This window comes from Pristis pectinata, chromosome 5 (assembly GCF_009764475.1).
Source record: "Pristis pectinata isolate sPriPec2 chromosome 5, sPriPec2.1.pri, whole genome shotgun sequence".
NCBI lineage: Eukaryota > Metazoa > Chordata > Chondrichthyes > Rhinopristiformes > Pristidae > Pristis > Pristis pectinata.
Genome location: NC_067409.1, coordinates 19,377,245 through 19,397,972, shown reverse-complemented (window position 1 = coordinate 19,397,972; position 20,728 = coordinate 19,377,245). Strand labels below are relative to the sequence as shown.

At 39.3% G+C, this 20,728-nt stretch overlaps 1 protein-coding gene across 2 annotated transcripts in view; it reads left to right on the top strand.

Moving 5' to 3' along the window:
• Nucleotides 1–5,050, top strand: part of larp4b (La ribonucleoprotein 4B) — a 79,425-nt gene extending 74,375 nt beyond the window's left edge. For both annotated transcript variants that reach the window (XM_052016828.1, XM_052016826.1), the window contains one exon: nucleotides 963–5,050. In XM_052016828.1, coding sequence (XP_051872788.1) covers nucleotides 963–1,256 — 294 coding nt within the window. In that variant the 3' untranslated portion in view covers nucleotides 1,257–5,050. The remainder of the gene's footprint in view (nucleotides 1–962) is intronic.
• The last annotated feature ends 15,678 nt before the right edge of the window (nucleotides 5,051–20,728 follow it).

Genomic DNA, 20,728 nt, shown 5'->3' with positions numbered 1-20,728 from the left:
ATTGAGAGTCTTTCACGCTGTTTCCAACAAAATATCTTGTGAAGTTGAGCAGACATGGAATGGCTGGAGGCAACATGGGATTTGACATTGAAAGAATGTGCAATAAAGGTTGGTTATTTAGACATCCAACAACTATTTTGTGATTCATAATTGCAGAAATGGAATTGGGTGTGAGCATTATGGTAGATTCCTTCAGGAATGTGGTTATTCAGGAAGGTACTATTTGCAATTTACTTTGTTACTGGAAATTGCACACTTCATGTTGAAATTTGAAGAGAACCTTCACTTTAAGTATCCTCCTTGTTGGCATAGCTGAGGTAACATTCTCCCCAGAGTTGGGTCAGAAGTTCAAGCTCCATTTCTAAACTGAAGCTCAAAATCTTGACTTGCACACAAACTTGAGTGCTGCACTGTACTTAAAAAATGAAAAAAGGGTATCTTCAAATTTCAACAAGTTGTGGGAGTTCCATTTCAAGCAATTATAATTAAATTGCAAATGGTACCTTTTTAAATAACCATCTTTTGGCTGAGGCCATAAATCAAGGCTCCAGTCGATCCTTAAATATCTTTTTTAAAATGCCCATGACATTCAACAAAGTCAGGGAGTTCTCACAGTATCTTGATCAATTTTCTTTCCATAACTTGAATTTTTAATATTTGTGTGACCTTACTATAATATAATGAAACATGACAATAGTTTTTGCAGTTCAAATTGGCTCTAATTTACTCTGAGCATTGAAATTATGAAATGCCCTGTATGGCTACAGGTTCTTGGCATGAGTTGCAAGCTGTTGAGAATGTTCTTCTATCTTCCCTGTGGAAAGAAGAAATTTGGGCCACTTTAATGTGCTAAACTGGAGATGGGGAATGCTTCAAAGAAGTATGCTAACTGTTAATGAATTTAAATTATGCTATAAATAATGCAAATTCATAAGATTGATTTCTCCTTTGCAATTCTACAGGAACTTCGAAAGCCTAGTTATGCAGAGATATGCCAGAGAAGTGCTAAAGAATCTTTAACACTACAGCCACAGAAGGAGCAAAAACCCAACACTGCAGTCAACAACAAAGATGACAAAAAAGCTCCAGAGGAACCAGTTGACAAAGAGTCTAAACACAAAGACCTACCTGTTGGGAAAACAAACCCAGGGAAGCCCAGAGACCAGCGAAGACAATCGGGCCGAAGAACACCCCCTCAGGGCATCAACAAGCGTACAAATAAAGAGCAGCATACTCCCCCAAAATCACCCAACTGAAGGTGCAGAAATTGTGGCATTGATTAAAGGGGCTGGTCTGTTCAAGTGTAATTCCCCCTCCCCTCCCCAAGTCTCCCAATCAGAGCACCGAGGTTGTTGAAATAATGGGTTGCTGGAAAAGTGGTTGAAGGCAACAAAAAGCACTTTTTTTTTATTGGGAGTGAGAGTGTAATACTACTTGCCTTAGGGTGCCACTTTTCAATATTTGGTGAAACATTGTGTAATGTCTACTGTAACTTAATCTCTTGCTCAGTAATAGATTGGGAAAGGATTTTTTTTACCAGTTGAAGGCAGGGGGAGTAAATGGAACCATGATCAGCAAACTGGCTTGAACATTATGCTGTGGGCCAGAACGTGGTCTTTTATGTTAAGTGTGGTTTGTTTTCTGTAATTATACAGGGATAAAATATGGGGAGCAGTAGACGTTGGGTCTGCTTTCATGGTGTTAAGCAGTGTTGCAGGTGGTTTTTCTATTCCACAAATCTATTTAGCGCAGAATGTGATCAGTGTGCGAGTGCTGACATAGAATAAAATTATTTTTTTGTTTCTACATAGAGGCTAGTGGCTTGAAGTACAAAAATAAAATCTCAAACCCGTTAGGCATTTGTGGGAATTAATTGGAGTAATAACCTGGATGGTAGATTTAACAGGGAATAAAATGATGTTGAATTTTTTTTTTCTGTTATGGCTGAGTTTCCATTGTTCTTGAAGCTTGAGTTTACTTTTGCACTGTAAGTGGGCAGTTGATTTTTGGATAAGGGTAGGCTACTGTCTAATGTGTAACACACAGTGATTATGAATCACTGCAAAAGACTGGTTTGTGTACCTCTGTGCTCTAACATAGGTGGTGACAATTGTTTATTTTTAATGCTCTTTTCCAAGTGCTTTTTTTAAAAAGAAACTCCCAGTCAATACACTGGCACCTTTCTAATTTGGTACTTGTGGAGTACTTGAAATGGGGTGAGGATTAAAGTTTGGAGTGGAATTCCCCTGAATTTTCATGTTTTTGTCTTGCCAGTTTTTTTTTCTAATAGCGATTCATCTCTGCTGTGTGTAAAATGTTAGATTAGTTGCTGAGTTTTTTTAAAAAGAAAATATAATTTTGAAGGATGAGTGCACTGAGTCTACTGCCTTCTACTAATGTTGCAGGTGATATGTGGATGCTTGTTTTGCTACACAGGAGTATTGGCTTTTTAAATTCCTATGGCTAGTGGTCATAGTAATCCAGACTAACTTAACTGCTTCCAAAAGAGAGCAGTACCGCACTAGGCACAAACATGCTAGTCATAGGAGAAAATGGGTAAGTTATTCCATAAAGGTTATTATTATTTCAACAACTGTGTTCTTTTCATGCTATAAATTAATTTCCATCCAGTGTCAAAATAAGAAACTTGAATTTCATTTTAAACTTGAAAATGACTTTGCCTTAACTTTTGTACGAGACAGATTTAGATGTTGCTATAACTGACCCAGAGGGTTGGAATGGGCAAGATAAGGTTACTCAGTTACATCTACTGTCACTAGTCTTACTGGGTAAATCAGATGTGTGCAAACTAGCAGTAAATAGCATTTTTTTGTAATATAATTTATGAAAGATCTTAAAAGTTGGGATCCTTTTTTCAGATTGTTAAAAACCCTGTAAATGCAAAGATAGTCAATACTGTATTAAACTTGTGCACTTGGAAGTGTGTGCTTTGCTTGTACAGTTGTAAATAATCAGAACATATAAAAGGTACCTTTAAAAACTGATATAAAATATTGATATTGTTAGCATATCCTCAATGTTGCTGTTGAGCTGGATGTAGCAAAAAAAAATTAAGTGTTGTAGTCTGGATTTTTTTTTTCCTGGTGTGCTAAACTGATCCTGCGCTCACTGCAAAAGGGGAAGTTGGGGAAAATCAGCAGTAAGGTAATTGGCCTTTTTCCATTTAATTATCTTTCCTCTTTCACTTTCCTCCACCCATCCCCAAAAAAACTAATTAAGCAGGTTCAAAACATGGCCTGGTAATTTGCATCATTATTTTAAATCATTAACATCTCAGGTAATTGTTTAAAAATGCACATGTCAAACAAGATGAAATTATGTATGAACTTAAAATATATATATAATTGAATGGTAGAAATTAATTCAAACATTTGTGCCATTACATTTTTTTTTGCTAAACGTGCTCTTTCCCCTGGGGCCAGTGTGTGCAGCAGTTTGACAACTTGTATAGGTTTAAAGTCAACTGTGGGTTAATTTGCTTGGCTGCTGAAAGTATGGTGATCAACAGCTGCATCCAGTGAGAACTGCTAATAACACAACCAATTCATTATCTTGTAGCCAACTGGTACATTTTTATTGTGATGTTCAGCATCCTGCTATAAGTGTGAGTGCACTATTAATTATTTGCTGTTTTTTTTAGTGAAGGGCACACAATTACTTGATTTCTGTTACCGGAGCATGGAGTTTTGATTGTATCTGATTAGACAGTTGTAGTGGGTACTGTTATTTTCATAACAGCAGCTGAAATTGAAATTACATTGTTTAACTGTCACGGCTATGGAGGCTTGCTGTGTTAACGCACACGGGCATAAAAATGATCGAGGCAGGATAATCGAAACAGTGGATAAAGCACTAAAATTTAGTAATCCACCAACATGAAACAGCTACCTGTTTGTGTTGCACCTCAGTAAAGTTAGATAAAGATATCAAAACCACATGATGTATTGTGAATGCCACAATAGTACTGTTCAATTGATATGTCACTGAGCTGGTAACAATTAGTTGTTGCAGCCAATCATAATGACCCCTTTTGTCTGTCTGCATGTAGTGCAGTTTATAAATGCAGGAGATGGCCATGATGCCTGTTGCTGTATTTACTTCAGCTTGTTGCAATTTTGTGTACTGTAACCAATTACACTAACAGTGGACAATTGAAGATTTTAAGGGGAGGTAATGGCAGAACCTGCTTTGGAGGAGAAATATATTGGAAGCATTGAGGGTTTTTTGTTTGTCTTTAAAATGCTGCAATACAAACTGGAATCAAGCTTACATGTAAACTATTGGTAATTTAATTTTTCTTTGTGTCATACAATGCAAAACTGTCTCATTTGAAAATGTAGCTTCTGAAAATAAATTGAGTTAGCAATTGTAAAATCAATTTCCTGTGTTAGTGTTCTCTGCAATATGAATGATATTGATCCCTAAACTGCAACTGTCCTATTTCATGCTATCTTACAACAATATAAATGTTGACATTTTTAGTAGTTTCTGCTACTTTAGGTTTACATTACATAGAGCAAAATGGACTGTGGTAATTCAGCACCCAAAGTTGTGTGCATTAAGTGTGCACTGAAGTTCTTGAGCTTTAAAATTGACTTCATTAAATAATGGGACTTCTGCCATAGTTGATAACAAGTGGTAAAAGTGATAAAAGATAAATCTGAACCACTAGTTCAAACAGCCTAACACAAAGCAAAACTGAAGGCAACTTTTGGACTGTTGTAAATTCATTATTTTTAATTAACACTTGAATCACTAGATTAAAGTTTGAAATAAGAGTCATTTCTGCAAATTGAGAGAAGTTATTCTAGAGATTGTTTATCTGTTTCATTATATGGGGAAGATGATGGGAGGTATATGGCGTTCTTTTCCCAATATCAAATTCAAACTGGTTTCTTGAATGCTGTTTTGCATTGACTATATTTCTAACTTGGAAATGAGTTGACTTTTTGTTCAATGGTCCAACTAAATATGGTGCGCTTAGACTGGCACATATGTTGTACTAAATAATTAAATGTTTAATGTCTGACTGAAATGGTCTCTTTCATCCTCCACTTATTATTGAATTTTGTTGCCAGGAATAATTGGGTTTGGTTTTATGGTAAATCTTGTTCCTTACAACTTTGTATCATGTTTATGAATTGGGGCTTTTATTTTGCACCGTGTTGTGAAAATAAAAACTGATGGAATTGCCTGTATATTGTGCTTTCCACATTAGGCTCACTGACGTTGTCCTCCCTCACCCACCAAAACTAAGCTTTTAATTGCGTAAACATTTTTAGAATTTAATAACTGCTTGATCTTAGAATCCTCATGAATGCCACTTGCCTTTAAGTTGGGACCTTAACTGGCTCGTCTGAATTAAACAGTAAGATTGGTTAATTAAAGCAGTAAATGATTGCATAGGAATGGTGCAAGCCCATAGAAATGAAAACCTTTGTAGAAACAAAACCAGAATTTCCCTTTGACAACTTAGAGCACCTACATGACTTACCAAAGTCTGCACTCCAGTATCCTCTTCTTCTTAATTGTCCAGTCACAACACCATCCTTCTCCCATCTTCTCCCCTTTTTCCCCAAACCTGAAGTAGGAAAAGGACATGCTCCACAAACTAAATTTTCCACATTCTAAGGTTATTTGTTTGGAGCCACATGTGAGTGAAGAAAATTTCTATAGTCTGTCAGGCAGAAGTTCATTGGGTTGTAGTTGAGTTCCTGGCTTCAGCTGGTATCTCTAAGTATTAGAAACCTCATCAATACCCCTGCCTTCTGCACCCAGTGAAGTGAATCAAATTTAAATATACAAGTGAGTATATGAAAAATACTTCTAAATGAGATTTTCTCCCTGGTGTGTGTTGCCACTGCAAGGAATTGACCTCTGGGGTAGCTTGCTTTACTGTTTTAAAAACAGGCTTGTGTGTTTGCAGGATCAGTCATTTGTATATCCATATGCACATTGTCACATCACCTTAAGGAACTAGTTTGGGGAATCTGCGTCTTTTTACTTGCAAGTGGGTCTCTGCATTCTGTAGTTGAAATGGACAGGTCTGTCCAATGGTTAGAAAGGGAAAGCTATGCACTGAGCTGAGCTGACCTCTCCTGGCAGGAGGTAAGTTAGAAGTACATTTGCTATGGCTCGTGGCTGCCTTTTCTCTCTGACGCGCATGCACACACTTTTGTGCAGTCATTTACATACTGCCAATCACTGAATGTAGCAATGGCCAGTAAAAGTGGGTGAAGATTTGAAACTCATTTCCATCTACCTTAATCTCTTTATATTTGAGTGATGTCTTGATCAAATTTGAGTAATGTAGGTGTAAATGAGTTTGTCATGAGGATTAGCATTTTAAATCTGGCAACCTTCCAGCGATAAAATCATGAAGATCATTTAACTAGAAAATGACTGCGTCTTAAGTTAGCATGTCGTTATCATCGTGGTTTTTAAATGTGTTGAGGGTTTATGCCTTCAACATCTTCAGGTGGTGAGTTCTAACTGCCTGCCAGCCCTGGGTGACTGCAGAGTTGATGGACATTTGATGGATGGCACAGTCGTTCAGCTGGTAGAGCTACTGCCTCACAGCTCCAGCAACCTGGGTTCAATCCTGACTTCCGGTGACATCTGTGTGGAATTTGCATGTTATCCTGGTGACTGCATGGGGTTTCCTTCCACATCCCAAAGACATGGATTGGGAAATTAACTGGCCACTGTAAATGGTTGCTAATGTACAGGTGAGTGGTTGAAGTTGAGGGTTGATAGAAATGTGAGGAGAATAAAATGGGATTAGTATAAATGGGTGCTTGATGGCTGGCACAGACTCTGGCCTGTTTCCATGCTGTATGACAATCATTTGTGGGATGTGCATAATTGACAAGGTTGGATTTATTGCCCCTTAAATATTGCTGTAGTTGCTAAATGAAAATTGGATCCCCTCTGATTTAAGTGTCATAATGGTTTCATACCAAGACTTGCCTATTTCTTCACTGCATAGAATGAGGCCATTTTGGCCCATCAAGTCTATGCTGGCTCAGAACAATTCCATATCCCACTAACTTTCACGATGAACTATTCTCCCCATGTTTTAACTCCCCACACCTACAAAATGAGGGCAATTTACAGCAGCCAATTAACCTTCTGACCCCCCCACATCTTTGGGATTTGGGGGGAATCCAGAGCACCCAGGGGAAGCCCATGCAATCACAAGGAGAATGTGCAAACCCTACACAGAGCCAGAGGTCACCGGAGCTGTGAGGGAGCAGCTGTTAGCTGTGCCACTGTGCTGACATACAGTGAAAGTTCAAAGTCCATGCAGAGATGATTGGGAACTTGTAACCAAAGTGCATGAGGAACCCTGATGTTCAGTAGTTAATAATGTTCAAGTCACACTTATAAACAAACAGGAACTCGTATTTATCATCAGTAGGTGTTTCATACTTGTATCCTATCTCTTATCCAGTAATCTTATCACTTGCTGGCTACCCAGAAGCTACAACTGAGTACACCTCAGAGCCCTTTAGTATTGCAGCCATGTCCTCCAGTCAATGCCAACTTTTTATTTTTTGCGAAGTACCTTTCTTCTTGGACTGATGTTCAATGTGAAGTTGACACTGAACTGGGAGTGTCGGATAAATGTACTTGTTGAAGCTGGTCCAAGAGTTTGGTGGCAGCCTGTGATATCCTCTTACTGGGACAATGTCTGGTGCAATGAGAAGTTCCAAGGGCAGCTGCACCTGGGAAATTTATGCTCTCATTTGAAGAGATCTGGACAACCTGGGCGTTGGCAATTTTATCTGCATGCCCAGTGTCATTTGCCTCCTCTCACTATGTTCCTGCCCCTGGAGTTAAATATTTTGTTTTCCTTTCTGTTCAAACCACTATTTTATCTATTGAATCCTCTTTATTTCTCATTATTGCTTCATTTTTCCCATTCTGTCATTGTTTAGCATTTTAAGTGTAATTTCCCTTTCTTACTCTGTAATTTTGCCTCTGCTTCTCTAGGCATTCATCTGTAACATCTCCCAGGTCATGATATGAAATACTAACCTTCTCCTTCCAAACTCTCATCTGATTGGCTGAATGTCACTAGGAGGTTTTCTTTTTGGATATGCTACCCCTGCTACTGTGCCAAGTTAAATTGGAATCTTGCTCATTATTTATTCCCCTCAGTTTGTGCATTAGTAGTTTAAAGTCATCGATTTATTTTCCAGTTTTGAAGCAGGCATCTCATTTTTAAAAAGTCTATTTTCTATTTTGGTTCTTGGTATATTATTTGTAATAACGTTTATCAATTTTACTCTTTCAGTTATGAATTGATGTGCTTTTCGGTCAAAATTCCCGAATAATTTGACTGCTCTGTACCAAGATGTTGCCTTCCTTGGTGAGCCAGTAGGGGGTGCTCAGAACCTGCTTCATGGGCAATAAACATAAAGAGCTCGGGCAATAACTATTTTAAAGAAGCTGTCTTGATCATGGCTGTTTTCAATAATACAAGGGATTTACAATAAACTTCCAGCCCTTTCCCCATTTCATATTTGTCAAATCTTATCAATTCAATCTTTGGGATGCTTTTGCAAGTTGAAATATTTCTGCCAAACTGACAATCATTCATTTTTCTTGGTGTCCATTCTCTACACAGGACCCTCAACAATGAGTGTTGGCAGGCTGTCAGCTCACTTGGAGATGAGGAGAGAGACGCCAGCCAATTGTTTGCTTAACATGGTTTGCACTCAAACTCTGGATGGGGATCAAGAAAGATCAGGAGGATTACAGCACCCCTAGTGACTACAACAATTGAGTCATAGTCATACAGCATGGAAAGAGGCCCTTCATCCCACTAAGTCCATATCGACTATCAAGCACCCATTTCACTAATCCCTTTTCCCACATTTGTCCACTCCCACCAGATTCACCTACACCGGCAATTTAATTACCAACCTATAAACCTTTGGGATATGGGAGGAAACCCATGCAGACAGAGGAAGAACATGCAAACTCCATACAGTGCCTGAGATGAGGGTGGAATGTGACTTGCTGGAGCTGTGAGGCAGCAGTTCTTCTAGCTGTGATACTGTGCTGCCCGGTGTCATCTCAAAAATGGGTCTTCAAGCTTGTAGGTCTGTGCACCAATGGAACCAAATGGAGATGTGAGAAAGCAGCACTGATCATCTCTCAAAGTGAAATATTACTAATAATGGAATGGTGGATTTAAATCTACTGCTGTCATAATGTGTTGAAGCTCCCACTTGCTAAATACAACACAAATACTACTTTCAGCTGAAGTCTTGATAGTTATTCGCGTTGTTAGAACTTTAGAACATAGAATATTACAGCACAGTATGGGCCCTTCAGCCCACAATGTTGTGCTGACATTTTATCCTGCTCTAAGATCTATCTAACCTTTCCCTCCCATATAGCCCTCCATTTCTTTATCATTCATGTGGCTATCTAAGAGGCTCTTAAATGTCCCTTTGATGCATATTCATCCTTTTTCAGAGCAAGCTGGAAAGCTAGTGTCACCCCAGATGTGAAACTAGAGAAACAAAGGCAAGTTTCAATTGTAAAAGGCAAGGAAATCTTTGAGTATTAATTTGGAATTAATTCTTATCCCTTGGCTTATCCTGGACTAACAATTTGAAGTGTGGCAATGATGAATACAAAGTACACCTAGGAAACTAGTTATAACTCCACAGAAAAATGGTTGACTTGACTGCTTTTCAGCTTTAAAGAATGTTTTGTTTTGAAAACGTTCAAGAACGAGTTGATTAGGTTTATTAAATTGTGCAGAGATGTTCATCCTGTTAGTCTGAGCAAGTCCTCAATGATCCTCCCCACCCCACCCCACCCCACCCCAAGTTGCATGAAGGACCATGTGGTTAACACACTGCATCCTTCCCTGTGCACATTGACTACAGTAATATCCCATGACTGCAATTCCTGTTTTGCTCAGGTCAGTAAGTTATTGGTAGCACGCTTGTTTTCCAAATTAGATTGTTCAGTTCCTTTCCCTAGACCAAGGCTTCAGCCAGCATTTCGGTTCAGTGATGAGGGAGTGTTGTACTGTTGGTAATGCTTTGTGTTTGGAACTAAACAGAAGTCCTCCCTACCCTTCAGTGAATGTACTACATTGTGCTATTTGCCAAAGATGTGGCAGTACTTTGTCCTAGTCAATATTTGATCATCATTCAACTACTGCAACAGATTATTTGGCATCTTATTTCAATGTGGTTTATGGGACCTTGTGTCTAAACAATGTTTCCCATGTTACAACAGAGACAACATGTAATGAAGTACTCAATTGCCTTGGGATGGCAGTTCTTTTATACAAGTACTCATTGTTAGAAATACACCACATTACTTTACAATAATTTTTAAAGATCCAAATGTCACACCAAACTTTTAACAGGTGATAAACTTGGGCTTGCTTAGATCACTTATCTCTTTCCAATTAAGAGGTAGGGCAATTTAAGGATGCTGTCAACGATTTTGGAACAGCTGTTTCCCCTCTGCCATCAGATTTCTAAACAGTCCATGAACACTACATTATTCCTTGCACTATTTACTTTGTAATTTATAGTACTTTTGCATCTTTGCACTATACTGCCGTAGCAAAACAACAAATTTCACTACATACAAGTCAGTGACGATAAACCTGATTCTGATTCAGAGAGTGGGGTGAAGGGACGTGCAATATAAACTAGCAAAGTGACTGAGGGCCGAGAAAATGGGGCTTAACATGTCAAGATAATGAGGGTGCAAGGGTGGATGTTAAATTCCAATGTGTAAGCACCAGTGTTCCTTAAGTGACCTGTGCTTTTTCAGACTGACAAGGAGCTGTTGAGCTTAGTGGTGACAATGATGTCTGCGTTATTTTGAATGAAATGAGCAGTATTTATGTGAAAGTAGCAGCTTTGGTGATATTTTGCATTTTGGTTCAATTCTGCGTGGGAAGGGATGTCATGGGTGGATGAAAGAATTAATACAATACTGCTTTGTGGTCTCGAAGTTCAGCTGAAAAAAAATTGTCTCAAATCCCTTTTCACTGGCAGTCTGACCAGCAAGGTTTGTGATGGAGTTTGGTATTTCCACTCTGCATTTGAATGCCTACCTATGTGGTTGACTCTGGAGCAATTAAAATAGTCTTTAATAGTGATAAAAATGTCATGTGAAGCCAGTCACACACAGATGCATGAATGAAGGGATAATGTACCATTTAGTGATGGAGGTATGGTCTCGATACTGGGTTCTGTAAAATTAAAGTCTGGAGGGGGTAGATGATTTTAAGAGGCGATGGTGGATTTGTAAAGGTGTAGGGCTTTATCTAGTCAAAAGGAGAGATTTGACAGAAAATTGGGGGTAGGTTGAGAAGAAAGGAAATAGTGGAGGCAGCCACAAAAGACAGGCATGTATTTTGCAGTAATGCCAATCTCTTTGCCACTGATTCATGTGTTCTGAAGTTGCTGTCAAATAGTTCTGCCTGTTTGCAGCCATTCCCAATAGTATTGTTTGTGTTGGCATGAAGTTGAATTTGCTATGAAGTCTTGCTGTTAAAAAAAATATTTAAAGTTACTTGTAGTCTGAATTAATGGTATAATAACTCATTAATGGAATCTGGCAAACTTTTGAGAAAAACTTGCATATATGTATTATCATTTCATCATATTTCAAAGCATATTGGAATATAGATGTTTTATGATTTCAGCTTTTTATATCCAATCTTAGCATAGAATATATTGTTTAAAAATTAATTTAAAGTTGTTCATTAATCCTTGCTCCCTGGATGCTTAATGAAATTGGATATTTAGCCAACCTGATGTCATCACAGCTGCTATATTGCCAGGGATCCCTTTGAACTTTGCAGCAGATGCCAAAAGAGCAGTTGTTCTTGACACAGATTGCAAGATTTATGTGGGCAATTTTCTTCCAGATTAGCAGGAAATGCCGTTGTGTCAACATGGGCTACAAATTCTCGGAATATCTGCAAGTGCTATGTATTGGTTTGTCACGTTGGGTGGTGGGAGAGGCCATGGAAAGTTTAATTGGTGATGTATCTTATGAGACGTGGGCCTCCAGTTGTCTCTTTCCAGAGGTAGTTTGAAGATTTAGCCAAGGGAAAAAGAGACATAAAACAATGGCTTTATGATGCAGACCAATCTATTCATGATCAATGTGCACAAATTTATGATTCATTTTGACTTTTGGAAGTGGTACTGGAGAATGTAATGGCAGAAGATAGCGATTTGCCAAGAGTAAAGTAGGTGGATAAACAGTTAGACTAACGGTGTGTATCCTGATGTGCGTGACTGGAGAGGTTGTTGAATGAGAGATTAAATAAATGGTATAACTTGGATAAGGGGTGCTTTGGAGGGTAGAACAAAATGAGAACTCCAAGAGCCGTGAGATGTGGAGATAGCAGTAGTGCTGTGGAGTAGAAAAAGCAAGAGGCAATTTGACAGCAAAGGAAGGACTTGGGGCTGTAACACAAGGTCTACCAATTGGATAAGTGGTTGCCCTTCGGGGAGAAGGAAATGAAACTCGATCTGGACTTCTGTCAGGGCTAGAATGTTGATGGATGACGTTGTCTGTTAATGTGCAGCAGCCAGTACTTAAGTTCAAGTTTATTATCATAGGCATACGTACCCAGGGTATAAATGCCATGAAAATTAGCTTTTTGCGGCAGCAGCACTGTACACTACAGACATAATCGCTTGTGTGTTTACCTCACTTTTCGATACCCTGCAATTACAAAATTGAAATGCTTATCACTGATTGGCCGCCTTTAAATAAAAGGAAACACTCAACATTGGTGAAACAATGTCTAAATTAGGCTAAAAAGATTCAGAATGGCAGAAATTCACTTGTATAAAATTCACTGAAACAGTGCTCTTTTACACAGATTAAAATTTGCATAATTTGATTTTTGGACTGAGGAGGCAAGTCCATTTCAACAAGTGACAAGCCATCTTCAACGCTTGTCTGGATTCTGACTTTGACACTAAACACTGGTAATTTTTAGTTGATGTGGGGTAAAGCTGTTCTTGATTTTGTTCAACCAGCCATAAGATGTAGGAGCAGAATTAGGCCATTCAGCCCATTGAGTTTGCTCTGCCATTTGATCATGATTGATTGATTTTTCCCTCTCAACCTCATTCTCCTGCCTTTTCCCTCATAATCTTTGGCACTCTTACTAATTGAGGACCTATCAATCTCTGCTTTAAATGTACTGTCTGTGGCAATGAATTCCACAGATTCACCACCCTCTGGCTAAAGAAATTCCTCCTCATCTCACTTTTAAAGGGACATCCTTCTACTCTGAGGCTGCCCTCTGGTCCTAGACTCTTCCACTGCTGGAAACTATCCTCTCCATGTTCACTCTATCCATAGGTTTCAATGAAATCCCCCCTCATCCTTCTAAACTCCAGCGAGTACAGGCTCAGAACCATCAAATGCTCCTCGTATATTAGCCTTTTCACCTCTGGGATCATTCTTGTAAACCTCCTCTGGACCCTCTCCAACACCAGCACATCCTTCCTTCGATATGGGGCCCAAAACTGCTCACAATACTCCAAATGTGGTCTGACCAACACCTTATAAAGCCTCAGCGTTACATCCTTGCTTTTATATTCCAGTCCTCTTGAAATAACTGCTAATATTGCATTTACCTTCACCTGCAAGTTAACCCTTAGGGAATCTTGAACTGGGACTCCCAAGTCCCTTTGCACCATCGAATTTTGAATTTACTCCCTGTTTAGAAAATAGTCTACACCTTTATTCCTTCTACCAAAGGGCACGGCAGTAGACTTCCATACGCTATTCCGTCTGCCACCTTGCCCATTCTCCCAACCTGTCCAGCTTTCTGCCGACTCCCTACTTCCCCAACACAACCTGCCCCTCCACCAATCTTTGTATCATCCGCAAACTTGGCCACAAAGCCCTCAATTCCATCATCCAGGTCATTAACATATAACGTGAAAAGTAGCGGACCCAACACTGACCCCTGCGGAACACGAGTCACCGGCAGCCAACCAGAAAAGGCCCCCTTTATTCCCACTCTTTGCCTTCTGCCAGTCAGCCAGTCTTCTATCCATACTAGTACTTTTCCTGTAACGCCATGGGCTCCTACCTTGTTTAGCAGCCTCATGGCAGGGCCTTGTCAAAGGCCTTCTGAAAATCCAAGTGAACAACATCCGCTGACTCTCCTTTGTCTTTCCTGCCTGTTACTTTCTCAAAGAATTCCAAGAGATTTGTCAGTCAAGATCTCCTCTTAAGGAAACCATGCTGTCTTCGGCGTATTTTATCATGAGCTTCCAAGTACCCCGAAACCTCATCCTTAATAATGGGCTCTCACACTTTACCAACCATTGATGTCAGACTAACCAGCTTATAATTTCCTGTCTTTTGCCTCCCTCCCTTCTTAAAGAGTGGAGTGACATTTGCAATTTTTCTGATTCTCCGGAACTATTCTTGACCTGGTGATTCTTGAAAGATCACGACTAATGCCTCCACAATCTCTTCAGCTACCTCTTTCAGAACCCTGGGGTGTAGTCCATCTGGTCCAGGTGACTGATCCACCTTCAGTCCTTTCAGCTTCCCAAACATTTTCTCCTTAGTAATAGAGACTATACTCACTTCTGCCTCCTGACTCTCTTAAATTTCTGGCATGTTGCTGGTGTCTTCCACAGTGAAGACTGACGCAAAATGTTCATCTACCATTTCTTTGTTACCCATTACTATCTCTCCAGCATCATTTTCTGGCAGTCCAATGCCCAATCCTGCTTTTTATATATCTGGGAAAAAAAACTTTTTGTATCCTTTTATATCATTGGCTAGCTTACCTTCATATTTCATTTTTTCTCCTCTTATTACTTTTCTAATTGCCTTCTGTGGCTTTTAAAAGCTTCCCAATCCTCCAGTTTCCTGTTCATTTTTGCAATATTGTATACCCTCTCTTTTGCTTTTATGCTGTCTTCGACTTCCCTTGTCAGCCACGATTGCCTCATCTTCCCTTTAGAATGCTGCTGCTGCTGCTTTGGGATGAACTGATCCAGCATCTTCCGAACGACTCCCAGAAATTCCTGCCATTGCTGCTGTACCGTCATCCCTGCCAGGCTCCCCTTCAATCAACTTTGGCCAGCTCCTCTCTCATGCCTCTGTAGTTACCTTTACTCAACTATAATGCCAATACATCCGATTTTAGCTTCTCTCTCTCAAACTTCAAGGTGAATTCTATGATCACTACCTCCTGAGGGTTCCTTTACTTTAAGCTCCCTAATCAAATCTGGTTTATTGCACAACACCAAATCCAGTATTGCCTTTTCCCTAGTGGGCTCGACCACAAGCTGCTCTAGAAAGCCATCTTGTCGGCATTCTACAAATTCCTTCTCTTGGAATCCAGTGCTAACCTAATTTTCTGAATCTACCTGCATATTGAAATCCCCCATGACCACCGTAACATTGCCCTCCTTACATGCCTTTTCTATCTCCTGTTGGAATTTATACCCCACATCCTGGCTACTGTTCAGAGGCCTGTATATAATTTTCATCAGGTTTTTTTTACCCTTGCAGTTTCTTAACTCTACCCACAAGGATTCTACATCTTCTGATCCTATGTCACTTCTTGCTAAGGATTTGATTTCACTTTTTTACCAACAGAGTCACCCCCACCCCCTCTGCCCACCTACCTGCCTTTTCGATAGGGTCTGTATCCCCTTGGATGTTTAGCTCCCAGCTGCGATCTTTCAGCCACAATTCTGTGACGTCCGCAATGTTGTATCTGCCAATTTCTAACTGCGCTGTAAGCTCATCTACCTTGTTTCGTATACTGCGCACATTCAAATGTAACACCTTCAGTCCTCTTCTCAAATTTGTCTCCGTGTTGCCTGAACTTAAATTCTTATCCCTTTCTGTACTGTCTGTCTTGTCTTTTTTATTCTGGAGACTTCAGTAACCTCCACTGCACTCTCGTTCCCTTTTACTTTATCCATATTTTTCCATTCTGTTGAACCCATATCTTGGAGTGTCTTGGTTTATGATTCGTTCACCAACTCTATCAGTATAGCCTGCAGGGTTGTTCCTTTTTCAGTACACAGGGAGTCTCCACGTTTTAATTGCTCACATCTCTAGTGTTAGTGTGATGGATTGTCATATGCCTCGTTCTTGCTCCTACTAATGCCGCTGCCTCTCCGCCACCACACCAACCATTAAGATATCTTTATTAGTCACATGTATATCGAAACACAGTGAAATGTGTCTTCTGCGTAGAGTGTTCTGGGGGCAGCCCACAAGTGTTGCCACGTTTCTGGCGCCAACAATAGCTTGCCCACAACTTACTAACCCATACGTCTCTGGAATGTTGGAGGAAACCGGAGCACCCAGAGGAAACCCACGCAGACACGGGGAGAATGTGCAAGCTCCTTACAGACAGCCATAGGAATTGAACCTGGGTCACTGGTGCTGTAATAGCGTTATGCCAACCACCGCATTCCGTGGATTCTGAGTCTGTTCACAGTGCCCTGTTTAGGTGATTCTTGTGTAATCAATGATTCGAGAACAAACTATCAATGAAGGAATTTCCAAGACTTTCAAGGGCAGTGGTTGCAGTATCTTGTAAAGCAATAACATACATGCCAACTGCATATAGGTTACCTGGTTCAAGTTGATCAGTTTTATGGCTGAAAGAGGATTAAACAACAGTTATGATTCATTTCTCCCCTGTCCCCATCCCCACCTCTGGATGGATGGCTGGCAGTTATCTTTAAGCTTTACATTGAACTGAGCACCACCCAGGATGGATGCCCTTCTGCACTCTCTTCCATGTACTGTGCTTCTGTGACCACGGGCAAAGCTTTCATATCTTGATAAAACGTACAGTTACACAAACTATCTTTCAGGTGATGAACCAAAGGAAGAGGTTCCACCAAATGTATCTAATCAAAAATTTGTCCTGATGTTGCAGTTTTCAAGATGCCTGCAAAGCTTCTGTTTCCTGATCATTGTTTCATAGAACAGAGAACAGAGTACAGCACAGTACGGGCCCTTCAGCTTATGATGTTGTGCCGACCTACATAAACACCTACTCCCTGATCAATCTAACCTTTCCCTCCTATACAGCCCATAACCCTCCATTTTACTTACTTCCATGTGCCTATCTAAGAGTCTTGCATCAAGAGAGTTGATGGCCATTGTGGTATTATTTACTAACTATGCTCCTGTTAACTGATTTACATTTGTTCTATTTGCCTAACTTATTATTTTCTCACATGTTGTCATTACTAACTGATCTTACATGTTCAGTTTACCTGTAGTATCTTACAAGTTAGCTTAATACTCTTGTCTCATTTAGGCTGGTGCTTCCTAAGGAATCAGCTTCTGACCCTTCTGGTGATAGTTTTCCTTTTTTAAAAAAAATTCTGTTTATGTTAAACTATTTTTGAAAAATATTTGCAAAGCCAGGGAGAATTAAGTGAGTAAACATTTTGTCACATTAAATTTTACACCAGAATTAAATCTTAAGTGTACAACTTTTTAAAAATGCCAGCTTGTAAAATTTTCTATAAAACTGAGAGACTATTAAAAATAAACATAGAATATTTGAACTGAATACCTGACAAACATAATTATTTACAAAGAGCTGATCTGCTTGTTTCCTTGTGTTAAGTTCAGGCTTCCCTGCCACCCTCTGACTGGTTTCAAGTGTAACTCATCAATCTACACATTTTGGGGATAATCTGAAATGCTTGCTGGAAATTATCACAAATTAATTTAGTAAATGTTTGCTTCATTATGCCTTCACTCTGAAAGCAAACTGCTGACCTACCATTGATGAATAGAGTGGCAATGTTTAATTGATGACTTTTCGTTTTTATTGCCTCTGGCTTGATTTAAGTCATGCTGTGACTTAAGTCACCTAGAAGATGAAGTATGTGTCACAGTTGATCTGCATTAGCTTGGTGAACCAGATATGCACATAACATTGTACATCTTGTCATAGTGCCTAAGTGGGAGACAGGACTTGCACAATGTGATGTCTGCGGTTATGTGGCTCACAGGAAGTGAGGCATTACTGTAAGATGATTCCATAGCAGTTATGTGTGTTCTCCAACACACATGCCTGACCTTGTACAGTCTTGCACTTTGCTCCTCCTCGCAGCTTCGCAAAAGTTGTTCAGCGTTTAGGCAGTATCAATAGCACAAAGCTTTACATGTGTACTAACAAGGCATCCTTGATTTGCAGATATAAAACAAAGTTGTTTGATCTCTAGAAATTGTTGCCACTAGTAATGTTACTTTTATAGCCTTGTTGCCATATTGAATGTGGTAGAACCTCTGGTTATTACATGGAATATATATATATTACACGGAACAGTGGTGGTGGGGATTCCATGACCACTGATAAGAAAAATGCTGATGTTTGTCCAAACTGGGACAGTATGCCTTTGGCTGATAGCATTTCCTTTATTCAACATCCATATAAGGTCACTGTAATGAATAAGAGCCAGAATCGCTCTTTATATTGCATTACCAAGAATGCTTATACAAACCTCAGCGGAGAGTGTATTTTCTTTCGGTTTGGTGGACAGGCAAGATGTGTTGGTTGTTATCAGCGTTTGTGAACCACTCCCTTTTTCCATAATTTGTTGGTGATCAAAGTTTGTGGTATTCAAGATAATCTTCCACATTAACATCAGTTTCATTTGCAGAAAGATTTTTTAAATTGACAACATTTTAATAGTTCTTAAACACTTCTTAAAAATATCTTTGCCTTGTAGTTTAGGACAATGATTTTGCAGCCATCTTCAAAGAAGGCTGTTGAGATGATGCAAATGTCAAAACGTTTGATCTAATGAAGTTTGTTTTTTCCTTGCTTTCACAATGTAGCACCACTCACTGGTTGTGTCACTATGAATGAATACTGTAATGTATTATTAGTGTTATTTCTTAGTAACACTAGAATATTTTTGCACAAAAAATTAGTTTTGCCTCAAAGAATTTATTTTTCAGAAAATTGAAATGTTGCAATTATTTGAATGAACATTAATCAAAAATATTGTTTAAAAAGGTGACTGAGGTACATTTTAAAAAAAACTGCTTTTTTAAAAATCTTGTTTTAAAAGTTATCCTTAAAGCCTAATAATTGACAACGTGATTTGCTAATAAAACATCTGAAAAGTTAACTGTTTCTTTCCACCAATGCTGCCTGACCTGCTTGGGGTTTCTAACAATTTTTGTTTCCAATTTACAGCATCTGCAGTTTTTTGTTAATTTGTATTTGGAGAGCTTTGTTATTCTTGTGCATAGAATAGTTGTCTGTCTCAGCAAAGGACCCTCCGTTATAAGTTTAACTAATTTTAAAGACTATACCTGTAACATTGCAGTCTTGGGTCCTGGAACGCATTGGAACCCATAACCTCCTGTTTCAGGAAAGTTAGATCATTGGGTTGCTGCCTCCTACTACTATTTTCTTGTGGGTAGTGTCTTCCCAATTGTCAATAGACATAAAGGATTCCTTGAGACCATACTTACTCTTATCACTGTATCTAATCTGTGGCCTTGGTCTGCACAGTGGGCAGTTCAGTCAGTCAGACACAGTCTTTTGCAGGTACAGGCTGTGTCTCAGCCACTGAAATCTGAGTGCGTCATGTAATCTACATAGATTTTTAAGCCCATTCTCCCAAGGATTTTGCTGTTCATAAGTTGTTGGTCTCGAGACTTTAAAGGTGGAAGGTCCAACTTTGAGAGTGTAACCAAAATTTCACAGCCTTAAAGAAGGCAGAAAGACAATTTTTTTGTTTGGGTTAGGGGTTGTGGTGAAAAAAGGGGAGGCAAGTTTGCCAAATGTGATGGAAGTTTTTTTGGGTGGCATAATACAAATGGAAATCATCAAATACTAAACACTGATGGGGTTTGTGCTAGAGTATTTTTTCCCTCTGGGCCACCTGACGTTAGATACATTTATGCTTAAGAGCTTGATTAAAATGCTTGAAAGTTAAATGTAGTGTGTCCTGGTAAGTTAATTACAATTTATTTTTAACTCTAATTTCTGCTTAAGCATGAGTGACCAGCAAAAATTAACAAATTTGAGACAAAAGGCAAATTGTAGCCTCAAAGTTGATGAGGATGCAAGATTGGAGCCAACATTCGCATTAACAAACCACCACCTTTTCTTATATTTTAAAAACAATTATGTTAGCTCTTGTACTTTAGCTTAAGGCAATTCAAGAGTTTGGCCCCTGAGTGTTTCCAGTCTCTCCACTTGACTGAAGTCTCTCATCCTTGAGCCTTTCTGTTCTCTTCCCAAGGTCTTGGCATCCTTCTGAAAATGTGGTGCCCAGAATTGGACATAATACTCCAGCTGCAGCCTAACTAATGTTTTATAATGGTTTAGTGTGACTTGCTTTTGTGCTCGCTTCCTCTATTAATGAAGGCAACGATTATTTTTATCCACAGGCTTAATTTGTTCGACCGTGCACCCTGCAGACCTGTTTCTGTAGCTGCTTTCAAATGGCACCATTTACTTTGCCTGTCTGCCTTCTCTTCCCGAATGTAACATTTTATTAGTAGTCTGCATTAAAAATTTTATCTGTCATGTGGCTGCCTACTTCAATATTCGCACCAACTTTCCACACCAATGCCTTTTGAGATGTCTCCTTTTATCCTTAACCATGGGTTTCCCTGTACTGTAGTTGACAGGGCCCCCAATTGCATGTCCTCTGTT